The sequence below is a fragment of the Doryrhamphus excisus genome, linkage group LG10, assembly GCF_037039965.1.
Source record: "Doryrhamphus excisus strain RoL-2023G ecotype Guam linkage group LG10, RoL_Dexc_Guam_v1.1, whole genome shotgun sequence".
In the NCBI taxonomy this organism is placed as follows: domain Eukaryota; kingdom Metazoa; phylum Chordata; class Actinopteri; order Syngnathiformes; family Syngnathidae; genus Doryrhamphus; species Doryrhamphus excisus.
The window spans coordinates 17,828,153-17,851,800 of record NC_136366.1 but is presented as its reverse complement, the minus strand read 5'-3'; the positions used below and the strand labels follow the sequence as shown (position 1 = coordinate 17,851,800).

Genomic DNA, 23,648 nt, shown 5'->3' with positions numbered 1-23,648 from the left:
ACATGTTCACCTGCAAACAAGACAATAAACAACAAAATATTATTTTCATTCTCGAAGTCAACGTGTAAGTAAACAAGTGCAAGTTAGTCGTTATATTTCATATTATAATTAACACGTTACTACACACAAATCACACGTTGCCAGCCTGTAAAAATTAACAAAACTAACCAACAAAGCAGAACATCTAATATCAGCAAATTGTTTTACGATGTATTTCTTTTAAGCCGTGCGTTTTATTTTTTCCAGCGTACCTGTCCAATGATGCAGCTCAACGTTCCGTTAGCCGTTAGATGAAAATTATTTATTAATTGTTCGTTCGATGTACTTTCCATCCGATTGACGTTATTTTATCATTATTTTTTCACAATAAATACACAAAACTGTGTTACAACTGGAACTTTATGCAATTAGACAATTAGAAAATCGCACTTACCATCGCAATGATGCAGTTCAACGACGTTAGAAAGTATCCTGTCGATGTATTTTTTCACAAAAAATCCAGACAAAACAAATCAATCTTCAAGCAGGTTGTTCGTGATGCTGTCAGATCCCTTGGGTGTTTACCCTCCTGATATTTCAAGCACAATAAACTTGATCTCTGGAGGCCCGATAAACCTGACCAATCAGGGCCAGATGAAAAGTCTCACGTGGGATCAAGGGGACCAATCGCAGCAGAGTACGTCAACTGTTCAGTTGCTGCCATCCATCCATCCATCCATCCATTTCTATACCCTGTAAAAAAAATAAAAAATAAAAAATGATGACTATAATTATTTGAATTATTATCTAGTTATCTATCAATCAAATGGTTGTTTGTGTACATGTTTAAACTTTAACATGATCTAATAGCATTATAGAGGAGAAATAACCCATATATTCATGAAAATTTCTTTTAAAAATATTTCTACATTAAATAATTCATTAAAACTACAGGCGGCACAATTTTAATGATAAATTATGAATTGATTTAAAATCACGAAGAACTAAAAAAGAAGGTGATTTTAAGAAGTGTTAAAACAAAATATAGCAGTTGTCATGCAATGCTATGAATGTCATTGCTAATATTTGATCAATGTAGACATTTACTTGTCCTGATCCCCTTGCCCTGCTGCGATTGGTCCGCTTGGTACAACGTGGTCCCACTTCTGCGCTATGATTGGTCAGGTTTACAGGGCCTCTGGAAGTCAAGTGGCGGGTTGCTTGCTAGCAACGGATAACCTGCTGAAATCACTTTTGTGTGGCTCGTGAGTGACAGAAGTAAAAAAAAAATAGACCGTTTTAATTTCTGACGGTTCACCGAACTTAATTCAGCTATATCACTCGAAAGGTCGGTGTGATTTGAAAAATTGTTCTGTTAAATAACGTCCCAGTTTTAACTTCCGATACAGTTTTACATATTTGTCGTTAAGTGTACTTAACGTCGCTCAGGTGGAAAGTGCATCGAACGAACGGTTGTGTAACGGCTAATGGAACGTTAGTGTACTGTAAGAAATAAAACCCCTAAAACTTTGAAATTCTTATTATTAGTAGTAATTTTCTTGATTATGAGCTGAGATTTCATATGTGTTGAATTAGCGTGTGTGTTTATTGTGGGGTTTTTTTTGCAGGTGATCATTCCAGTTACGAAGAAATCCCTTGAGGAAATGATCCATCACTTGGATTTCTTCCCTGATGTGAGTTCCAAGCAGTCATTGTTTTGTTTTTTTATGCACTTGCAATCTCACTTGTCTTCAGCATCCTGTTCTGTGTCCTTCACATCATCAGAGGTCAGACATCTTCAACTTCCTGTTGAGTTCACGCCACTTCTTGCAGCCGTACGAGCTAATGACACCAGTTTGTCACCTGTGCTTGGAGCAGCAGCGCTCTGGAGATCATCTGCTATCAGGTAGGTGGATTATAAACACACACACACGCATAATATTGCTGACATGTTGACACTTTTGTGTGCAAACATTTTTAAACACATCTTCACCAATTAAACATTTCACCTTCATGCTAATCTTCGATTGCAAACATTGATTTTTTTGTGCCCAATAGATGGTACTAACATACCTCTTTCTATCCACTAGATGGCACTAACTGCTGTCATTTGGCATACACTACATGACAGCTGCCATGCTGGATTCAATCCACTCGATGGCACATTTTTCTCTGTTCGGCCCATTAGACTGCACTGATACTTTTTATTTTGAGAAGGTACTGACATGCCTCTCCACAGTTGGCAAAGTCATTATCACACAATTTCTGTCCACTAGTTGGCACTAACACGTCTCATTTGGTCCACTACATGGTGCAGATGCTTCTTTTGGTCAGCTAATGGCACTGAAAAAGTCACTTTCTATTCATATGATATATTTCTTCCCTTCCTTTTTGTCACTAGTACTCATTGCGAGACATACAGGAGATGCCCCACCGTTTTATGAAACGCCAGTCAACACTCATCCAATATGAAAAGGAATTCACTGGATTTTCTACGCTGAAAAAGTCCTGGAATATAAAGACAGGAGAAGATTGTCATTCCTTTCTTCTGTCTTCCCATGAAAGACATCTTCTTCCTGGATGAAAGCTGTGCTAGCAGGCTTCCAAATGGACACATTAACCTTGAGGTTGGTCCACAATTAAACACACACACACATTGACTTAGTGACACATTAAGAAATAAATGAGTAATCACAATGCTATGATGTAACAATGCCACCTTGTGGATGTGTATAGCACACAATTGCTTGTGTACAGTTGTCCCTCATTTATAACGTAGAATTGGTTCCAGACCAACAATAAATTAATTTCTATGATAATGTTAATAAATGGATAGACCATAGAAAAACATGTTTATGACTTTCTAAATATGTTATTTAAACATCATTGGAGACCTGTTGACATGAAATAACACCTCAATAGTCACCTAACCAGTTAGCCTTGAATTTATTTGTTCTTAACTTAACTTCATGCAGTGTTAAAGGGGACCTATTATGCTTGGCCCTTTGTATTGTATAGAGTGATGAAAAATTATTATAACATATTGAAAACTTTATTTAAGCTGTCTATTGTCTTGTATTTGGGTGAACCATGTAAACATGTATTATAGTTAATATTTTAAGGTATGAACATTTGTATGAATCAGTTGTCTGTACATTTAATCAAAATTGGATCAACCCAATCAATATGATGATATGCTAAGAAGTTCTCTATGTATTTATATATAAATAAAGTAGTATGGACTTTCGCCAAGGCTGCCCTTTGTCACCGATTCTGTTCACAATTTTCATGGACAGAATTTCTAGGCACAGCCAAGGTGTTGAGGGAGTCTAGTTCGTGGGCCTTAGAATCTCATCTCTGCTATTTGCAGATGATGTGGTTCTTATGGCTTCTTCGGGCTGCGACCTTCAGCGTTTACTGGGACGGTTTGCATCTGAGTGTGAAGCTTCTGGGATGAGACTCTGTACCTCCAAATCAGAGGCCATGGTTCTCAGTCGGAAAAGGGTGGAGTGCTCCCTCCGGGTTGGGAATGAGGTCCTGCCCCAGATGGAGGAGTTTAAGTATCTCGGGGTCTGGGTGGCGTGTGAGGATGGGGAGCATGCTCCTCGGAGTGGGGCCTGCTCGGGGGGCGGTGCTCTTCCGGGCGTTTGGGTGTCTGCTGCCACTGGTCCTATGCTCTGCTGCATCGCTGTCCCTGTCTTTGCCCATCCCCAGTCTTGCCTTATGGCTCGTCGGGGATGGTTCTCCGGTACGTGGGTGGAGCGCTGCTGGTTCTGGGGGGGGGGGGGGGGGGTTGGCCCTCCCGGTGGATGGTGGGGTCCGTCGGTGGCCTTGCGCTGGTCTTTACTCCTCGGCTCTGGTGCTTGGCCTCCCCATGACTTGGAGCTATGGCTCTCCGTCACGGGGGTGAGCTGCCCGGCGGGTGTCGGCCGGCGTGGTGGAGCGCCTCACCACTCGCCTGTTCGCCCCCTCCGCTTGCTCATGTGCGAGCCTCCTCCCCTCACCCGCTCCTTTGTCTGCCACACTGCCGTAGCCCTGAAGAAGATGTCTTTCATGCCCTTCTGCCCTAGTGGGGTATGGTCTCCCGCTGGTCTCGGGGGTGCGGCTCTCCTCTGGCCTGCTGGCGCCCTGTTGCCGGTTGGGATTGCTCCTCCATGGCCTCTTGCTGGTCTCTTCGGGGAGTTGCTTCGGGGGCGGGTCTTGGGGAGTCGGCCCTGGCTTTGCCCACACCCACGGGGCCGGAGGATCTCTGGCGGTGGGGGCTTGACCTGGCTGCGCGGGGCGGGGTTTGCTGGGTGGTAGAAGGCAGTCTCTCTCCTTTTGTCATTCTCTACACAATCTACACAATCTTCTTGATTTGACTTTTTTGCTGCCTGTTCCACTAGCAGCAGCCAGTTATTACTTTGTTGTGAGATGCCCGTAGTGACCTGAAACCAATCATCTGTATTTCGAATTACGGCTATTTTAACTCCAGCGTGACGTGTGTAGTTATTTGTGATTGGCAGTTCAACAGGGGTCATAGTTTGATTTTTGCAAATCATTATAGGAAAGTAGGGATCTGCCCCAGAAGAGTAGGCCCATAAAAGGAAACCCCAACACGAGGTAATTAAAGTAGTGCCCAATGGTTGGTCATATGGGTTGAGCTTAGCTGAGCTAAAAGCAAACGTCATACTTAATATGGCCCCATGTTTCTTTAACATAATTTTATTATGGAAATGCCTGGCTTCTAATGTGGTACCAGGTGCCCAGTAATCACCTTCCTGTGTGGTAATCAATGTGTCCCAACTTAAATCTAACACGTGTCCAGTAACATACCACCAATAACTAGCATATGTCTCCCCTGACACCTGATGTCTATTTGAAAATCCTTTCAACGATGATATGGGTATTTGGTAGTCGAATTTGGGGCTATGGTCATACATATGGAGTTGTTGTATGCCCACCTAATTATCCAAGGTGTTTGTTTGATCTGCGTTTGTGATCGGTTAGGGTCCCCACCCTTCTTTTCTGCATGTTAAGATTTTTATTTTTATTTTATTATTTTATTTTTTATTTTTTTCCTTTCTACTTTTATTTTTATGCGTCTGAGTGATCATCTTACCTGCAGGCTTGCAACCCCTCCTAATAACACAACAGAGTTGTGGACAATCTTCACCGGTTTGAGACGACTGCAAACTAGAATTACAGCCCCCTTTGTAGCCGGACTTCCTCTGAAGGTCGTTGAGGAGCTACAAATCTACAGCAGATACCACAATGCTATTATCATGACGCAAATAGGTACAGTTAGGGTAAATACTAAGATGGAGATAGATAATTTAGTCATAGTTTATCACTGTAATTTTTTTCTGGAATACCATAGCGTGGAATTATGTCTTTGCATAGAGCTTTAGCTACTGTTAGTGCATCTGGATGTTTTGTAGGAAACAGTTCTATCCATTTTGAAAATGAGTCTATTATCACTAAACAGAATTTTTTCCCTTCACTGTTGTTGAGTTCAATGAAGTCCATGTGTATTTCTTGAAATAAGTATTGTGGTTCTTTGAAATTGGCCACGCCGAGGTCGCAAGCTGCCCTGGGCATTGTGTTTTGTACACGCTAAACACGCTCTACAAAAATTTTTTGAATAAGAATTCAATCCCTACATACTAGCACACTACTGTGTGCTGTGCTGTGGCACACTATTGTGCCACAGCACATCCCTCCTGTTGAGACATGTATAAAACCATGGCTCAAAATAGCGTCCCACTTATGCAATTTTTTTTTTTTTTCCAAGATTGTTTTATTATTTGTCGACATATTAACATTTTTGTCCAGGATTGCTTTATTCCTTAGCCAGTGGTCAATTTCTTGCTTTGGACTCTGTTGTTACATGTCTGCCAGGATCTCAAAGTGTACTTGTAATAATTTTTTTTTTTCTGTGTTAAGATGGCTCAGTTCTTTTAGTGCCGCTTGTTTTACTATTTTATCAGCAAACATATTTCCTAAAGATATTGGATCCGAATTATTAGTATGTGCCGTGCATTTACATACAGCAATTTGTTTTGGCAATTGCACTGCTTCTCGTAAGGTTGTTAATAATCCTGCATGAGTTACTGGTTTTCCCGTTGATGTTATCATACCTCTGTTTTGCCAATATTGTGCAAAGATATGTACTGTTGAATATACATATTGGCTATCAGTATAATTTGTCTCCTTTTGACCTTTCATTAATTTGCATGCTTCTGTAAGCGCTATGACTGCATAGCCTGTTATTGTTTTTCCCAAATAATTTTTCCTTTGAGGAAGCATCTACAAAATCACCCCTTTTTGTTAGTGTCTGATCTAATAAGTCTGGTCTACACTTTGCAGTTTGTGTTGTTAGCTCATAACAATCACGTGGTTGGCCTTCCTCAGGGAATGGTAGAAGGGTAGCTGGGTTGAGCGTGGTGCATAACATATAACATATTGAAAACTTCATTTAAGCTGTCTATTGTCTTGTATTTGGGTGAACCATGTAAACATGTATTATAGTTAATATTTTAAGGTATGAACATTTGTATGAATCAGTTGTCTGTACATTTAATCCAAATTGGATCAACCCAATCAATATGATGATATGCTAAGAAGTTCTCTATGTATTTATATATAAATATAAGTATTATGGACTTTCGCCAAGGCTGCCCTTTGTCACCGATTCTGTTCACAATTTTCATGGACAGAATTTCTAGGCGCAGCCAAGGTGTTGAGGGAGTCCAGTTCGGGGGCCTTAGAATCTCATCTCTGCTATTTGCAGATGATGTGGTTCTTATGGCTTCTTCGGGCTGCGACCTTCAGCGTTTACTGGGACGGTTTGCATCTGAGTGTGAAGCTTCTGGGATGAGACTCAGTACCTCCAAATCAGAGGCCATGGTTCTCAGTCGGAAAAGGGTGGAGGGCTCCCTCCGGGTTGGGAATGAGGTTCTGCCCCAGGTGGAGGAGTTTAAGTATCTCGGGGTCTGGGTGGCGTGTGAGGATGGGGAGCATGCTCCTCGGAGTGGGGCCTGCTGGGGGGGCGGTGCTCTTCTGGGCGTTTGGGTGTCTGCTGCCACTGGTCCTATGCTCTGCTGCATCGCTGTCCCTGTCTTTGCCCATCCCCAGTCTTGCCTTATGGCTCGTCGGGGATGGTTCTCCGGTACGTGGGTGGAGCGCTGCTGATTCTGGGGGGGGTTGGCCCTCCCGGTGGATGGTGGGGTCTGTTGGTGGCCTTGCGCTGGTCTTTACTCCTCGGCTCTGGTGCTTGGCCTCCCCATGACTTGGAGCTATGGCTCTCCCTCACGGGGGTGAGCTGCCCGGCGGGTGTCGTCCGGTGCGGTGGAGAGCCTCACCACTCGCCTGCTCACCCCCTCCGCTTGCTCATGTGCGGGCCTCCTCCCCTCACCCGCTCCTTTGTCTGCCACACTGCCGTAGCCCTGATGCCGTGGTCGAGGGGAGTCTGGAGGTGCTATGCCTTGGCGGTCCGTACCTCCCTGGGCTCGGGGCCTGGTTGTGGGTCTGGGACCCCTGGGTCCCCTGCCCTGTGATGCCCCGGACGCCCCACCCGGGGACGTCCACAGTGTGTGCTTGCGTGTGTGTGTATTGAGTGGATGGGGTGTGCGCGTGTGTCTGAGATTATTTTATGTATTTATTGTTTTAAATACTTAGATAAATAATGATTAGTTTTATTATAATTATAATTATAATTATATATATATATATACATATATATATATATACGTATATATATATATATATATATATATATTGCACTGCTTCTAGTAAGGTTGTTAATAATCCTGCATGAGTTACTGGTTTTCCCGTTGATGTTATCATACCTCTGTTTTGCCAATATTGTGCAAAGATATGTACTGTTGAATATACATATTGGCTATCAGTATAAATTGTCTCCTTTTGACCTTTCATTAATGTGCATGCTTCTGTAAGCGCTATGACTGCATAGCCTGTTATTGTTTTTCCCAAATAATTTTTCCTTTGAGGAAGCATCTACAAAATCACCCCTTTTTGTTAGTGTCTGATCTAATAAGTCTGGTCTACACTTTGCAGTTTGTGTTGTTAGCTCATAACAATCACGTGGTTGGCCTTCCTCAGGGAATGGTAGAAGGGTAGCTGGGTTGAGCGTGGTGCATCGCTCAAGTGTTAAATGTGGTTTAGCTTCATTTAAGATTGCTTGTTTTCTGTCTGTTAGAATGGTTCGCCCTTGTCCTGTCAACTGATGGCCTAAATACTTCACTGATTGCTTACAAAATTGTAGTTTGTCTTTACTCACTTTATGGCCTTCTTTCGCTAATTGATGCAATAAGGCTATTGTGTCTTCCTAGCATGACTTCCTATCTGGTGACGCTAGTAGGATGTCATCTACATATAATAGTTTCTGGCTTCCATTTGGGGGTTCAAACGTGGACATACTGGCCATCATTGCTTGTTAATAAATTGTCGGGCTTTCACAATATTCTTGTGGTAAGCGTGTGTACGTATATATATATATATATATATATATATTATTTATTTATTAGGTGTACTTGTAATTATACTACTGGTTCATCATTTGGTTCTGGTTGTATTTGTTAAGACAAGCCTAGTCGTGCTGAATATCTGCTCATAATCTTTTCCTCCTCCCGTCTAAACTTACTCTGAACCTTCACAATATTATCCCAACTCTGCCCTTCACACACTTCCCACGTACCATCTGTCTATCTTTATTCTTATCCTGACTTACCAAGCCACTCATAACCTGACCTTCCACAAGACCAAACAACTCACTTTCTTTTTCAATCTCTTCTCGTTTTGCTTACATTTCTTTTTCCGATGAATTTGTGCTATTTTATCCAATAATATAGGGGGTCTACTGCTAGACTATCCTCTTTTTCAACTACCTTCCAGTCCTTGCAGGAGAGTTCTTCAAGGACTTTTTGTTTTTCTTTACTTTGTCCCTTCCCCATTTTGAACTAAATTTGGACCCAGTGGTTCTTAACACCTGTCGTGTTCTAACACTGGGGTTATTTTCAACAAGATGGTGATCAACAACCTTTTGTGGTAAAATTCTCTTCAACCTTTTCAGGTGGAATTTTCTTGCCTACAAGCATCCACAAAGGCTCACCATTTGCTTCTTGTTGGTTTGGTATAAAACACAGTTACCTAGTGGTAATTGTATTTTCATTCATACATTCACATTCACACTTCGCGCGTCTTTATTTTTCCAGCCCAGAGGACTCCGCCATCCTAAAGAGTTTAACTAGTCTGTTTCAACTAGGGGAGTCTACCCTCCACGGAATTTAACTGTCTGACCTGATAGAGTCTAGAATTGTCAGGGTTTGTTACACTTCTATTTTACTTTTTTCTCAGCACAGAGGACTCCGCCATCCTATGTAGAGTTTAACTAGTCCTTTTAAACTAGGGGAGTCTACTCCTCCACGGAATTTAACTGTCTGACCTGCAGGGTTTGTCTCTTCTTCTTCTATTTTACTCTTTCTCTTCTACTTTACTCACTTTCATTTCTTTTAAACAAAATTTGTACTCACAGTCTCTGCGTCTCTGGATTTCCTTCAACCTTCGGATCCCAGCCCGCAAGAGAGGGACCAGTCCCGGAAAGGGTCTGAATGCTGTGGCCACAGTCTTGCCTGGATCTCGCTTGCCCGCTGGGATCGTCAGGTGTCTTGGAATCCGGCTCGAAGGACCAATTAAAATGTCAGGTCCCGATGCTTGTAAAAAACACTGCCTGTACAAAGGAAGACACAGAGAGATGAGTTTCTTTTTACTTGCAAGGAGAGATGATGGAGACTGCACAGTTACAATCCTCCTACCAACTCTGAAACAGCCTCCATTCTCCTCGCTATTTATTGAATCAGGAACGCCCTAGTTACACATGGTTTCACCTGCTAAGGGAAGGGGGGGTCTAACTATTCCAGTTGAAACCGGTTCTTTTGCACAACATGTTATCCATAGTGTGTGGGTATCTCCTCTTTGGCATGTGATCTTCCGGAGACACTCACACACACACACACACACACACACACACACACTCTTTGAGGTCACATCTACTTCTGACCCGTGCAGCTACATCATCTCGAGAGTGTGATAAAACTATCTGCTGAGAGAATGTTCTGTCACGTTCTGTTTTCTCTAATCATGATATACACCAAAATGTACAAGCGACACAACATTAATCTTACTTTTGCCACGTGAGTGATATGAAATGCTTGTAGGTCATAAGAAAATAGGTCATAAGAATATAGTAAAAATAGGTCATAAGAATATAGTAAAAATAGAATAACTTTATGTACAATTCTTCCAACAGGCGGGTTTCTTCTTTGTTGAGAAAAAAGACAAATCCCTTCGGCCATGCATAGACTACAGAGGCCTTAACGACATCTCCATAAAGAACCGGTATCCCCTGCCCCTCATTGCCACCGCCACTGAGCTCCTGGAAGGAGCTAAGATTTTCACCAAGCTGGATTTGCGTAATGCCTATCATCTTGTCAGGGTACGAGAGGGGGACGAATGGAAATCAGCCTTCAACACCCCAACCGGACATTATGAGTACTTGGTGATGCCCTTTGGACTGACCAATGCCCCAGCAGTGTTTCAGGGCCTTGTCAATGACGTTTTGAGGGACATGTTGAATATTTTTGTGTTTGTGTATCTTGATGACATTCTTATTTTTTCTCATGATGAACCTACCCATGTGCAGCATGTCAGGAAGGTGCTGCAAAGGCTCCTTGACAACCACCTATTTGTGAAGGCAGAAAAATGTGACTTTCACCAGTCTTCTGTATCGTTCTTAGGGTTTATTCTGTCCGAGGGGGAGGTGAGGATGGACCCGGGAAAAGTCTCGGCGGTGGCAGAGTGGCCCACTCCCAAGTCTCGTAAAGATGTTCAAAGATTTCTGAGATTTGCTCATTTTTATCGTAAATATATCAGAAATTTTAGCTCGGTAGCCTCTCCTCTCCATACCCTCACCTCTCCGCACAAACCATTTCACTGGACTTCTGAGTGTGAGAAAGCTTTTGTGAAGCTTAAGGAGAGCTTCACCACAGCCCCGGTGCTGGCCATCCCTGATCCCCATCTGCAGTTCGTGGTTGAAGTAGATGCATCAGATATTGGAGTCGGAGCCGTCCTGTCCCAGATCGGTACAAAAGACGGTAAACTGCATCCATGTGCCTTTCTGTCTAAAAAATTGTCTTCGGCAGAGTGCAATTACGACATTGGGGATCGCGAGTTATTGGCAGTCAAGACGGCTCTTGAAGAATGGAGACACTGGCTGGAGGGGTCTACGCTGCCGTTCCAGGTATGGACTGACCACAAAAATTTGGAATATCTCAAATCCGCCAAGAGATTAAATTCTCGACAGGCTAGGTGGTCATTGTTCTTCAGCCGTTTCAATTTTACCTTGTCATACCGTCCGGGTTCCAAGAACACCATGCCGGATGCTTTGTCCCGTATTTTTTTTCCTTGGGAAAAGGAACCTGAGGAAGTCGCAACCATCCTACCTAACTCGTGTTTTGTCTCAGCCTTGCAGTGGGTAATAGAAGACAAGGTTAGGGAGGCAGGACTTGAAGTGCCTCGGCCCCCGAACTGCCCTCCAGATAAATTATTTGTTGTGGAAGCCATGAGGGGTCCGGTCATTCATTGGGCTCACACCAATAAGACCTCCTGTCACCCTGGGGTTAAAAAGACCATATTCGTAACCCAGCAACGCTTTTGGTGGCCCAACATGGCAAAGGATGTTTCGGAGTATGTCTCTGCCTGTCCTGTTTGTGCTGCGAACAAATCTTCATCACAGAAACCCGTGGGAGAACTCAGGTCCTTGTCTATTCCCCACCGGCCCTGGACCCATATCTCGTTGGACTTTGTTTGTGGATTGCCCCCGTCAGAGGAGAAGACAGTGGTACTCACAGTTGTGGACAGATTTTCCAAGATGTCATGGTTCATTCCTTTTGTTAAAGTTCCCTCGGCCAAAGAAACGGCCGAGGCACGGATGAACAATATATTTTGCATTTTTGGTTTCCCTCAGGACATAGTGTCCGATCGTGGTCCTCAATTTATCTCCTTGTTTTGGAAGGAATTTTGCGGGTTGCTGGGATCCACAGTCAGTCTCTCATCTGGATTTCACCCCCAGTCGAATGGACAGGCAGAAAGGATCAACCAGGTGCTTGAGACAAAGTTGAGGTGCCTCGCCTCTCAAAACCCCTCCTCTTGGGCTAAACAACTCTTGTGGGTGGAATTGGCCCACAATACTTTGCCTAGTGCATCCACCGGTATGTCTCCGCATCATGTGGTATTTGGTCACCAACCCTCCTTGTTCCCCTCTCTCAGCAAGGATTCCGTGGTTCCCTCCGCCTTGGCCTTGGTGGGCCGCATCAAGAGAGTTTGGCAGAGGGCCCGCAAGAACCTTCAAAGGCAGTCTGATATTTACAAGGTGGCGGCGGACCGTAAAAGAATTCCTGCTCCTGCCTATACGGTGGGCCAAAGAGTTTGGCTGTCCTCCAAGACCCTTCCCCTGAGAGTGGAGTCTAAGAAGCTTGCTCCTAGGTTTGTCGGCCCGTTTCCAATTTCCAAAGTTATTAATCCTGTCTCAGTCCGTCTGAAACTACCTAGGTCCATGCGAACCCACCCATCCTTTCATGTGAGCCAGATAAAGCCCGCGAAAACCAGCACCCTGGTCCCACCAGCCAGCCACCCACCACCCGCCCGAATCATGGATGGAGGTCCGGTTTACACAGTCAGGAAACTGCTGGCTGCTCGACGGCAGGGTTGAGGTTGGCAGTATCTCGTCGACTGGGAGGGATATGGACCTGAGGAACGCCAATGGGTACCCTCCCGGTTCATTTTGGATCCCTCCCTCATCAAAGACTTTCATGTAGCTCACCCTGAGGTTCCTGGGCCGTCAGGAGCCGGCCATTGAGGGAGGGGTTCTGTCATGCCTGCCATTGCCTACCCCGCCTTCTCCTTGGAGACCCCGCCTCCTGCCTGATTGTGCTCAGGTGTCCCTCATCACCCAATTTCCGGCTGCTATATATTGCCTCTGATTCCTCCTGTCTGGTGCAAGTTCGTTGTACTCTCATGTCTCGTTCTAGCATTCCTTGTCATCGCCTCGCCTGGTTCTCGACCCTCGCGTGCCTTTCGACCTCTCCTACTGCCTGCCACTCTTGGATACCTTTGCCTTATTGGACTGACTTACTGTGTACCGACCCTCACCCGCGTGTAGAACCTTACCTCGTGCAGTGCCTGCCAATTCTGCCTTTGGGTCCTCCTTCCCACGTCCTGCCTTGACAAAATGATGTTTTTTAGATAGATAGATAGATAGATAGATAGATAGATAGATAGACTCCCTTTATTGTCATTGCACAAAAACACAGTAGTGAAATTGCCAACGAAATGTCGTTGCCTGGCTCCCATATAATAACAGACACAAAAGAAGATAATAATGAATAATAATAATAATAATAATGTGGAGAATAAATAGATAGAATAGACACCAAATATGAACAACATAATGTAAAGTGCAGTGTGAACAGTAAATTGCCCAAATAATTTAAATAATTGAAATAAATAATAATAATGTAAGTAAAGGTAGAGGGGCTTATTTGGCATTCAGCAGTCTGATGGCCAGGGGGAAGTAGCTGTCTTTCAATATGTTATAATAAATTTTCATCACTCTATACAATACAAAGGGCCAAGCATAATAGGTCCCCTTTAACACTGCATGAAGTTAAGTTAAGAACAAATAAATTCAAGGCTAACTGGTTAGGTGACTATTGAGGTGTTATGTCATGTCAACAGGTCTCCAATGATGTTTAAATAACATATTTAGAAAGTCATAAACATGTTTTTCTATGGTCTATCCATTTATTAACATTATCATAGAAAGTAATTTATTGTTGGTCTGGAACCAATTCTACGTTATAAATGAGGGACAACTGTACACAAGCAATTGTGTGCTATACACATCCACAAGGTGGCATTGTTACATCATAGCATTGTGATTACTCATTTATTTCTTAATGTGTCACTAAGTCAATGTGTGTGTGTGTTTAATTGTGGACCAACCTCAAGGTTAATGTGTCCATTTGGAAGCCTGCTAGCACAGCTTTCATCCAGGAAGAAGATGTCTTTCATGGGAAGACAGAAGAAAGGAATGACAATCTTCTCCTGTCTTTATATTCCAGGACTTTTTCAGCGTAGAAAATCCAGTGAATTCCTTTTCATATTGGATGAGTGTTGACTGGCGTTTCATAAAACGGTGGGGCATCTCCTGTATGTCTCGCAATGAGTACTAGTGACAAAAAGGAAGGGAAGAAATATATCATATGAAGTGACTTTTTCAGTGCCATTAGCTGACCAAAAGAAGCATCTGCACCATGTAGTGGACCAAATGAGACGTGTTAGTGCCAACTAGTGGACAGAAATTGTGTGATAATGACTTTGCCAACTGTGGAGAGGCATGTCAGTACCTTCTCAAAATAAAAAGTATCAGTGCAGTCTAATGGGCCGAACAGAGATAAATGTGCCATCTAGTGGATTGAATCCAGCATGGCAGCTGTCATGTAGTGTATGCCAAATGACAGCAGTTAGTGCCATCTAGTGGATAGAAAGAGGTATGTTAGTACCATCTATTGGGCACAAAAGAATCAATGTTTGCAATCGAAGATTAGCATGAAGGTGAAATGTTTAATTGGTGAAGATGTGTTTAAAAATGTTTGCACACAAAAGTGTCAACATGTCAGCAATATTATGCGTGTGTGTGTGTTTATAATCCACCTACCTGATAGCAGATGATCTCCAGAGCGCTGCTGCTCCAAGCACAGGTGACAAACTGGTGTCATTAGCTCGTACGGCTGCAAGAAGTGGCGTGAACTCAACAGGAAGTTGAAGATGTCTGACCTCTGATGATGTGAAGGACACAGAACAGGATGCTGAAGACAAGTGAGATTGCAAGTGCATAAAAAAAAACAAAACAATGACTGCTTGGAACTCACATCAGGGAAGAAATCCAAGTGATGGATCATTTCCTCAAGGGATTTCTTCGTAACTGGAATGATCACCTGCAAAAAAAACCACAATAAACACACACGCTAATTCAACACATATGAAATCTCAGCTCATAATCAAGAAAATTACTACTAATAATAAGAATTTCAAAGTTTTAGGGGTTTTATTTCTTACAGTATACTAACGTTCCATTAGCCGTTACACAGCCGTTCGTTCGATGCACTTTCCACCTGAGCGACGTTAAGTACACTTAACGACAAATATGTAAAACTGTATCGGAAGTTAAAACTGGGACGTTATTTAACAATTTTTCAAATCACACCGACCTTTCGAGTGATATAGCTGAATTAAGTTCGGTGAACCGTCAGAAATTAAAACGGTCTATTTTTTTTTACTTCTGTCACTCACGAGCCACACAAAAGTGATTTCAGCAGGTTATCCGTTGCTAGCAAGCAACCCGCCACTTGACTTCCAGAGGCCCTGTAAACCTGACCAATCATAGCGCAGAAGTGGGACCACGTTGTACCAAGCGGACCAATCGCAGCAGGGCAAGGGGATCAGGACAAGTAAATGTCTACATTGATCAAATATTAGCAATGACATTCATAGCATTGCATGACAACTGCTACATTTTGTTTTAACACTTCTTAAAACCACCTTCTTTTTTAGTTCTTCGTGATTTTAAATCAATTCATAATTTATCATTACAATTGTGCCGCCTGTAATTTTAATGAATTATTTAATGAATAATATTTGTAAAAGAAATTCCCATTAATATATGGGTTATTTCTCCTCTATAATGCTATTAGATAATGTTAAAGTTTAAACATGTACACAAACAACCATTTGATTGATAGATAACTAGATAATAATTCAAATAATTATAGTCATCATTTTTTATTTTTTATTTTTTTTATAGGGTATAGAAATGGATGGATGGATGGATGGATGGATGGCAGCAACTGAACAGTTTACATACTCTGCTGCGATTGGTCCCCTTGATCCCACGTGAGACTTTTCACCTGGCCCTGATTGGTCAGGTTTATCGGGCCTCCAGAGATCAAGTTTACTGTGCTTGAAATATCAGGAGGGTAAACACCCAAGGGATCTGACAGCATCACGAACAACCTGCTTGAAGATTGATTTGTTTTGTCTGAATTTTTTGTGAAAAAATACATCGACAGGATACTTTCTAACGTCGTTGAACTGCATCATTGCGATGGTAAGTGCGATTTTCTAATTGTCTAATTGCATAAAGTTCCAGTTGTAACACAGTTTTGTGTATTTATTGTGAAAAAATAAAGATAAAATAACGTCAATCGGATGGAAAGTACATCGAACGAAGAATTAATAAATAATTTTCATCTAACGGCTAACGGAACGTTGAGCTGCATCATTGGACAGGTACGCTGGAAAAAATAAAACGCACGGCTTAAAAGAAATACATCGTAAAACAATTTGCTGATATTAGATGTTCTGCTTTGTTGGTTAGTTTTGTTAATTTTTACAGGCTGGTAACGTGTGATTTGTGTGTAGTAACGTGTTAATTATAATATGAAATATAACGACTAACTTGCACTTGTTTACTTACACGTTGACTTCGAGAATGAAAATAATATTTTGTTGTTTATTGTCTTGTTTGCAGGTGAACATGTTCAATTACAGGCAAATGGCAAACAATTTGGTTTCAGCATCTCTTGAGGCGCTGATCCAACACATGGATTACTACCCTGATGTGAGTTCCATCTTTCTGTCAATGCACTTGTCAGCCTCACTTGTCCTCACCATCCCCTTCTGTGTCCTTCACATCATTAGAAGCCGTACGCCTTCAACTTCCTGTTGACTTCACGTCTCTTCCTGCAGCCCTATGATCTAATGACACGAGTTTGCCACTTGTGTTTGGAGCAGGGCTCTGGAGATGACCTGCTAGATCAGGTCTGTAGATTACAACTGACAACAAGTTGTAATAACTGACAAGGTATTTATGCTTACATTTGATGTTTCTTCAGATACGTCTCTACGAAGAGGCGAAGAAGCTGGTGCAGCTGATGACTGAGTGGACTGAGGCCTTTCCACACGACTTCAGCGATGAGCGGATGATGCGTTCTCTCAGAGATATAACACATCATGTAGCTGGCGTGGACGAGGTTAGTGTCACATTTCCTCCGTACATCAAACACTAGATCAGTGTTTCTCCACCTTTCCTGAGCCACCTTTTTTTTTTTGGGGGGGGGGGATCTTGGGGCACATCACTAACCGAAAATGTTACAAAATGTCGCCACGACCTCTCACGTGCATCACTAGTCTATTGTAGGAACGATGCAATCTGCTTCGTGTTCCCACACGGACGAATATTACATTGCTCGGGCAGTCGTTACACCACGGACACTAGACAATTACATAATATTTGCAGAAAATTATGAATAAATGTTAATTTCATTAAAAAAAGTGATAATTCCTCACGGCACACTAATGCACCACGGCACAGTGGTTGAAAATTACCACACTAGATGACACTAACTATATTATATACTATATTATAGAGCTGTAAATCCCCATTCAATTCCATTGGACTGCACTGATGCTACTTTTTGTTCTGTCCACTAGAGGGCGCTAAACTCATTTTGTTCACTAGATGGTGCATATGCGTCTTTTGGTCAGCTAATGGCACTGACACACAGTTCTCTCGTCATCACTTTCTATTCATATGATATATTTTTTCCCTTTCTTTTTGTCACTAGTACTCACTACGAGACATACAGCAGGCGACTGACCGTCTTATGAAACGCAAGTCAACATTCGCTGTGCTAAACTCCATGCTAGCCGAGCATCCTGCCTCACCGGAACCGGAGGAAAGAAGCGGCATACTGAGCATGTGCGATGACCCCATCATCTTCGCCCAGCAGCTCACACACATTGAAATAGTAAGCACTTACTTGGGACTCCATAGTATGATATTGTACACTAACCACACCTTTAGTCATATAGTAAATATGTGGTTGTGGTGTACAAATACAACTTTTGAAGATTTTTCTTCATCACCATTTAACTTTTATTGCTGATTCTTTTTCTTCCAGGACAGGATGAGTTTGATCGGGCCGGAAGAGTTCACCCAATCATTTGCAGTGAAGAACCCTCAGGTAGATGTGCAGTGACAGTTATTATGTCTGTGTGTGTCTGGACTTAAAACATTACAGGACCAATTTTCCCTACTTACTGACTTACAGGTGTTTGTGTGTTGGTCTTTTTTGTCTCTCATGTGCATGTTTTCAGTGTCAGGGCAGCAACCTTGAGGCTTATGTGAGGTGGTTCAACAGACTGAGCTCCCTTGTGGCTACTGAGATCTGTATGGTATGTTCACTGGTGTTTGCATTTAGTCAGCTTGTAAAGATTTCATGGCGCTCCATACGGGTTGTTTAGGAGTCTGTGACTTATTCGTGTTCTGGCATTGCAGCCGACCAAGAAGAAACACAGAGATCGAGTGGTCAAGTTCTTCATCGATGTGGCTCAGCAGTGTTTGGATATTGGAAACTTCAACTCCCTAATGGCCATCATTGGTGAGTATTTTTTTACCATGAACTCTGCTGCCTTTTGTTCCAGCTTTTGAGTTTTTCTTTTTTCTTTTTCTAGACCTGATAGTGAAGTATTGTTGTCTTACAAAAAAAGCACAGATGGACTCTTTTTGTGTGTGTCACTAAATCTGTGATTCTACCTTTCAGCGGGGATGAACATGAACTGTATTTCCAAGCTGAAAAAGACCTGGAATAAAGACAACACTCACAGGTTTAAAACCTTAGAGGTGAGAAAAATCACATGACCAAATACTAAATACCATCATGGAGGACACAGTACACTATCATTGCCTTATTCTTGGTTGTCTCAGAACCTGATGGACCCATCCTATAACTTCAAGAACTATCGCACTGCGCTCCATGACGCCACTGAGATGTCCAACACTGCTGACAGCACCCAGGAGAAGATGGTCATTCCTTTCTTCTGTCTTCTCATGAAGGACATCTTCTTCCTGGATGAAAGCTGTGCTAGCAGGCTTCCTAATGGACACATCAACCTTGAGGTTGGTACACAATTAAACACACACCTCAGTTTTCATCATTAATCTGTACTTTAACCAAATAAACCACACAAATGTAATTAATAAAATATGGATGAGTATAGTGTATGTAAGTGTAGGTAGCTATGATTAGATTTGACTCAAATGTGTTTTCTTTTTTTTCAGAAACTGGAGGATATTACAAAGCCGATCAGCCAGTTTCTGCTCTGGCGTCAGGCCATATGCCCATTCCACAGAGATGAGACAATCCTTCAGTTTCTCATCACCATGCCGATCATCACCGAAGACGGTAAATCAACCCGCTGTTATATCTTGTCTTGTTTTATACTTTATCATGTACATTATATGGATAAAAATGACTGCATGTGGATTAGGGATGAATGTATTATTTTTTTATGAGACAATTAGTTAAAGTTATGTGTGGTGTTTTGTTTCTGCAGAGCTCCATCTGATCGCTGAAGGCATCGTGAAGGACAGCCGTCCATCTTTTTGGGGGTTCCTCACACAAAAATTAAAAAAAAAGAAAAAACAATAAACCATTCAAAACCATTCTTATATTCCTTTCTTTCTCTGAAGATCCTCTGTCCCATCAGTCCAGCATCATTCAGGATGCTCACTCACTTATCACTTATCCTCACCAGGGTGCTGCAGCCTATCCCAACTGTCTTCGGGTGAGAGGCGGGGTACACCCTGGACTGGTCACCAACCAATCACAGGGCACATATAGACAAACAACCATTCACACTCACATTCATACCTATGGACAATTTGGAGTGGCCAATTAACCTAGCATGTTTTTGGAATGTGGGAGGAAACCGGAGTACCCGGAGAAAACCCACGCATGCACGGGGAGAACATGCAAACTCCACACAGAGATGGCCGAGGGTGGAATTGAACTCGGGTCTCCTAGATGTGAGGTGCTAACCATTTGTCCGCCGTGCAACATTATTAGAACCCTCTAAATATTAAATAACACCCATATAATCACCTTTACATTTGTATTATCCAATATAGTAGCCATATAAACATGATAACAAACATGTTAGCAGTTCCTCATTGATTTTTTTTTTTTATTTATCGTACTCAACATGAAATTCCACTCTAAATACGCTCTGCAATATGACTCTTGAATATATGTCCATTGGGGGGCATGACAGAAAATAACATAGTAGCATTGATTTAGGGCAAGAATACATACAATTTGCTTAAACAGACATTTTGTATTTACTAATAGGTCGTATTCAACCATAAAACAGCGATCATTTAGTCATTATTTTTTGAAAAATCGTGATTACAGAGAGGGAGCGCTATTCCAACCACAATATAATAAAAGATGACTATTATTGTTTGTATTTCGTGATGCTCTTTACCTCACCTGCTTCCCCTGACCTCACATCAACGGGATAGAAAGAAGGAGAAAAAACTAGAAGAGAGATTCTACTAAAAGTCATTCTACTAATGTTCCTAATGGAGCTGTGCTAACAGTCGCATGGTTGCAAAAATTGAAGTCCATTTGTGGCTCTACCCGTTCTCATTAGGTAGTTCCTCCCATAGTTCACAGACTTCAAGTCAAGACAACGCCCCATAAAAGTAATACTTACAGTAGTCAAGACAAGGCCTCATAAAGTCATACTTAGTCGTTAGTTTAGTCCATATTCATGTCTTCATGTCCAACGATATTAAGTCTACTCCAACGTAACGCCAACCATGAAATTAATCTCATCATTCCATTCATAGCCATACATCTCCTGGATCATGTGAACACCTGGGAGAGTGAAACCTTATTATGCCATTATTGAATGGACCGAGCCATGATATCAGTGCAGTAGGAGTATAATATAGAATCCATCCATCCATCTTGTAGAAGATAAGTATTTTCTATTCGTATTTTATTTTAAAAGCTTTCAATTTAGTTCTTGTAGACCTGCTCAGTAACAACACTGATGTCTGTGTCAGTACTCTGGTTCCTCTGCTGTGATCTTGTTTATCGGGAGTTCACCTGCATTAGGTATTGGTATTGCATCAGATATTGCAGTAACCTAAACAGAGAGAGAGAAAGAGAGAGAGAGAAGTGGGGGGCGGGGGGTAGGCCGCACAGCAGGGGCCAACACAAATACAGTAAAGTCTCGTTATATCGATATTGTCGGGAGTCGGAAAAAATATCGATATAACCAGACTGTCGATATATCCGATCCTGCGCCGAACTGCATTAAAAGTGGGCAATAACGCACTCGACAGCTTAAATCAATCTTTGCTTAAGGATTTCAATACCAAAAAAGAACACGGCGAACGGCTGCTTCCAGTCAACTTTATTTTTCACACTTCCACCACCAGAGCGCAGCACACACACCGATTCCCGCACTTCCTGGTTCACAGGTCATGCTCAACCCGCCCCACATAGCTGGCCAAACACATGCCTGCAACAGAAGAACCAACTGCGTTTGTGGTTTCTCTCGTGTGTATAGAATCTATACATTTTATAAATTGTTTTAACGACCACTGTGAATCAATTTTAGATTTGGTTGCACCTGTTAAATCCAATCTGGTGTCTCAAAAATCTGTATGTCCCTGGATAAATGACTGTATTCGGAATTTGAAGCGACTTTGTCGGAAAACTGAGCGTCTGTGGAAGGCTACTACTTGAACTTGAGGTCCACCGATTGCACCTTCGGGAACTTGTGTCATCTTTAAATGAAATGATAAAAACTGCTAGATCTGACTACTTTAAGCAGTTGATTATCTCAAATAAGAAGAAACCTCAAGTTCTCTTTGACACCATCAATTCTATTGTCTCTCCTGCTGCTCCTGTTATTCCTGTTTTTTGCAAAGCTGATAGCAATGATTTTCTCAAAGTGTTTCTCAGCAAAATTCAGGACATTAAGAACAGTCTTCCAGTGTTCTGTGGGTGTAACCCTGTTGTTCAGGAGCCTGCACCCCATGAGTGGTCCTCTTTTAAACCTGTGACTGAGGTTGAGATTTCAGCTCTGGTAACAAAATTGAAGCCATCTTCCAGTTCATCTGATGTGCTGCCCTCTAAACTCTTTTTGAAAGTGTTTGATGTCATTGCCCCCTGGGTTACTAAAGTGATCAATCTGTCACTCGCTACTGGTGTTTTTCCCAGTGCTTTTAAACATGCTATTGTGGAGCCACTTCTTAAAAAATCAAATCTGGATGTCGCCGATCCCAAAAATTACAGACCTGTATCAAAGCTTCCTTTCATGTCTAAAATCTTTGAGAAGGTGGTCTCCGAACAGCTGCTACATTTCTTGCAAAAATATGATATTTTTGACACTTTCCAGTCTGGTTTTCGCAAGCTTCACTCAACAGAAACTGCCCTGTTAAAAGTGTCTAGTGACATCATGATGTCTGCAGATTCTGGAAAATGCACGGTCCTTGTTCTGCAAGATCTCTCCTCGGCATTTGACACTGTTGATCATCAGATTTTGCAAACAAGACTACATGACTTAGTCGGACTGTCAGGCTCTGTCCTAGCTTGGTTCTCTTCTTATTTATCAGACAGGAGTTTTAGTGTCTCAGTTAACCAGATCCGATCTGACTCTGCTGATCTGTTGTTTGGAGTACCTTGGGGCTCTGTTTTGGGTCCGATTTTGTTTTTGTTATATGTTCTTTCTCTAGGAAAGATTATCCAGGATTTTGATGATGTCTCCTACCATCTGTTTGCTGACGACATTCAGCTGTACTGTTCTTTTAAGGCTTCGGAGATACAAAAATTAGTGCAAATAAAACAATGGCTCGGCGCTAATTCCCTTCAACTTAATTCAGATAAAACTGAGGTGCTGGTGATTGCCCCTGATGAAGTTATTCCAGGGATCAAACAGTATTTGAGTATTCACAGCCTGTCTTGTAAGTCAAGCCTCAGAATTCTTGGAGTAAATTTTGACAAGGAAATGTCATTACAGCACCACTCAAAGCAGCTCACTCGGAATTGTTTCTTTCAGCTAAGAAAAATCTCGAAACTTCGAACAATGGTATCTAAAGGTGAGCTCGAGATGATAATCCATGCCTTTGTGTCTTCTCGTTTAGACTACTGTAATAGTTTGTTTTCTTGTCTAAACAAAAAAAGAGTTGTCTCGTCTGCAACAGGTTCAAAATTCTGCTGCGCGGTTATTGACTGATGCAACAGAAGGGCTCACATCAGGCCGATTCTGAAAGCTCTCCATTGGCTCCCAGTCTCATTCCGTGTGAATTTTAAAATCCTGGTGCTCACTTTTAGAGCCTTGCACGGCCTGGCCCCTGTCTACATACGAGACTTGTTGTGTCCCTATACCCCCTCTCGGAGGCTGAGATCGTTAGATCAAAATGTACACATGGTCCCTCGTAGTCGTTTTAGGACCTGAGGAGACCTATCTTTTCAGGTTGTTGCGCCGAGGCTCTGGAATGACCTTCCACCCTCCCTACGTTCGCTTGACTCTGTCGATGCATTTAAGAGTAACCTTAAAACTCACTTGTTTTTGCAGGCATACCCAGCTCAGTAGATTTAGGGTACTATGACCGTCATATATTTATGTCTATTTTATTGTATACTGTTTTTATGTACTGTTTTATGTCTATTTTTACTGTACATTGTTTTATT

The 23,648-nt window shown here is 42.2% G+C and overlaps 1 protein-coding gene across 1 annotated transcript; it reads left to right on the top strand.

The window, feature by feature from the left end:
- Positions 1-443: 443 nt before the first annotated feature.
- On the top strand, positions 444-22,018 carry LOC144901175 (ras-GEF domain-containing family member 1B-B-like). Its single transcript, XM_078794360.1, has 21 exons — positions 444-458; positions 1,608-1,673; positions 1,813-1,885; positions 10,341-10,451; positions 10,776-10,856; positions 10,995-11,132; positions 11,181-11,278; positions 12,053-12,159; positions 12,307-12,451; positions 16,628-16,717; positions 16,798-16,917; positions 16,992-17,129; positions 17,724-17,906; positions 18,060-18,122; positions 18,256-18,333; positions 18,437-18,539; positions 18,702-18,781; positions 18,866-19,057; positions 19,220-19,343; positions 19,495-19,549; positions 21,979-22,018. Exons 1-21 carry the CDS (start codon positions 444-446, stop codon positions 22,016-22,018), a joined length of 2,100 nt encoding a protein of 699 aa, XP_078650486.1.
- Positions 22,019-23,648: the final 1,630 nt, after the last annotated feature.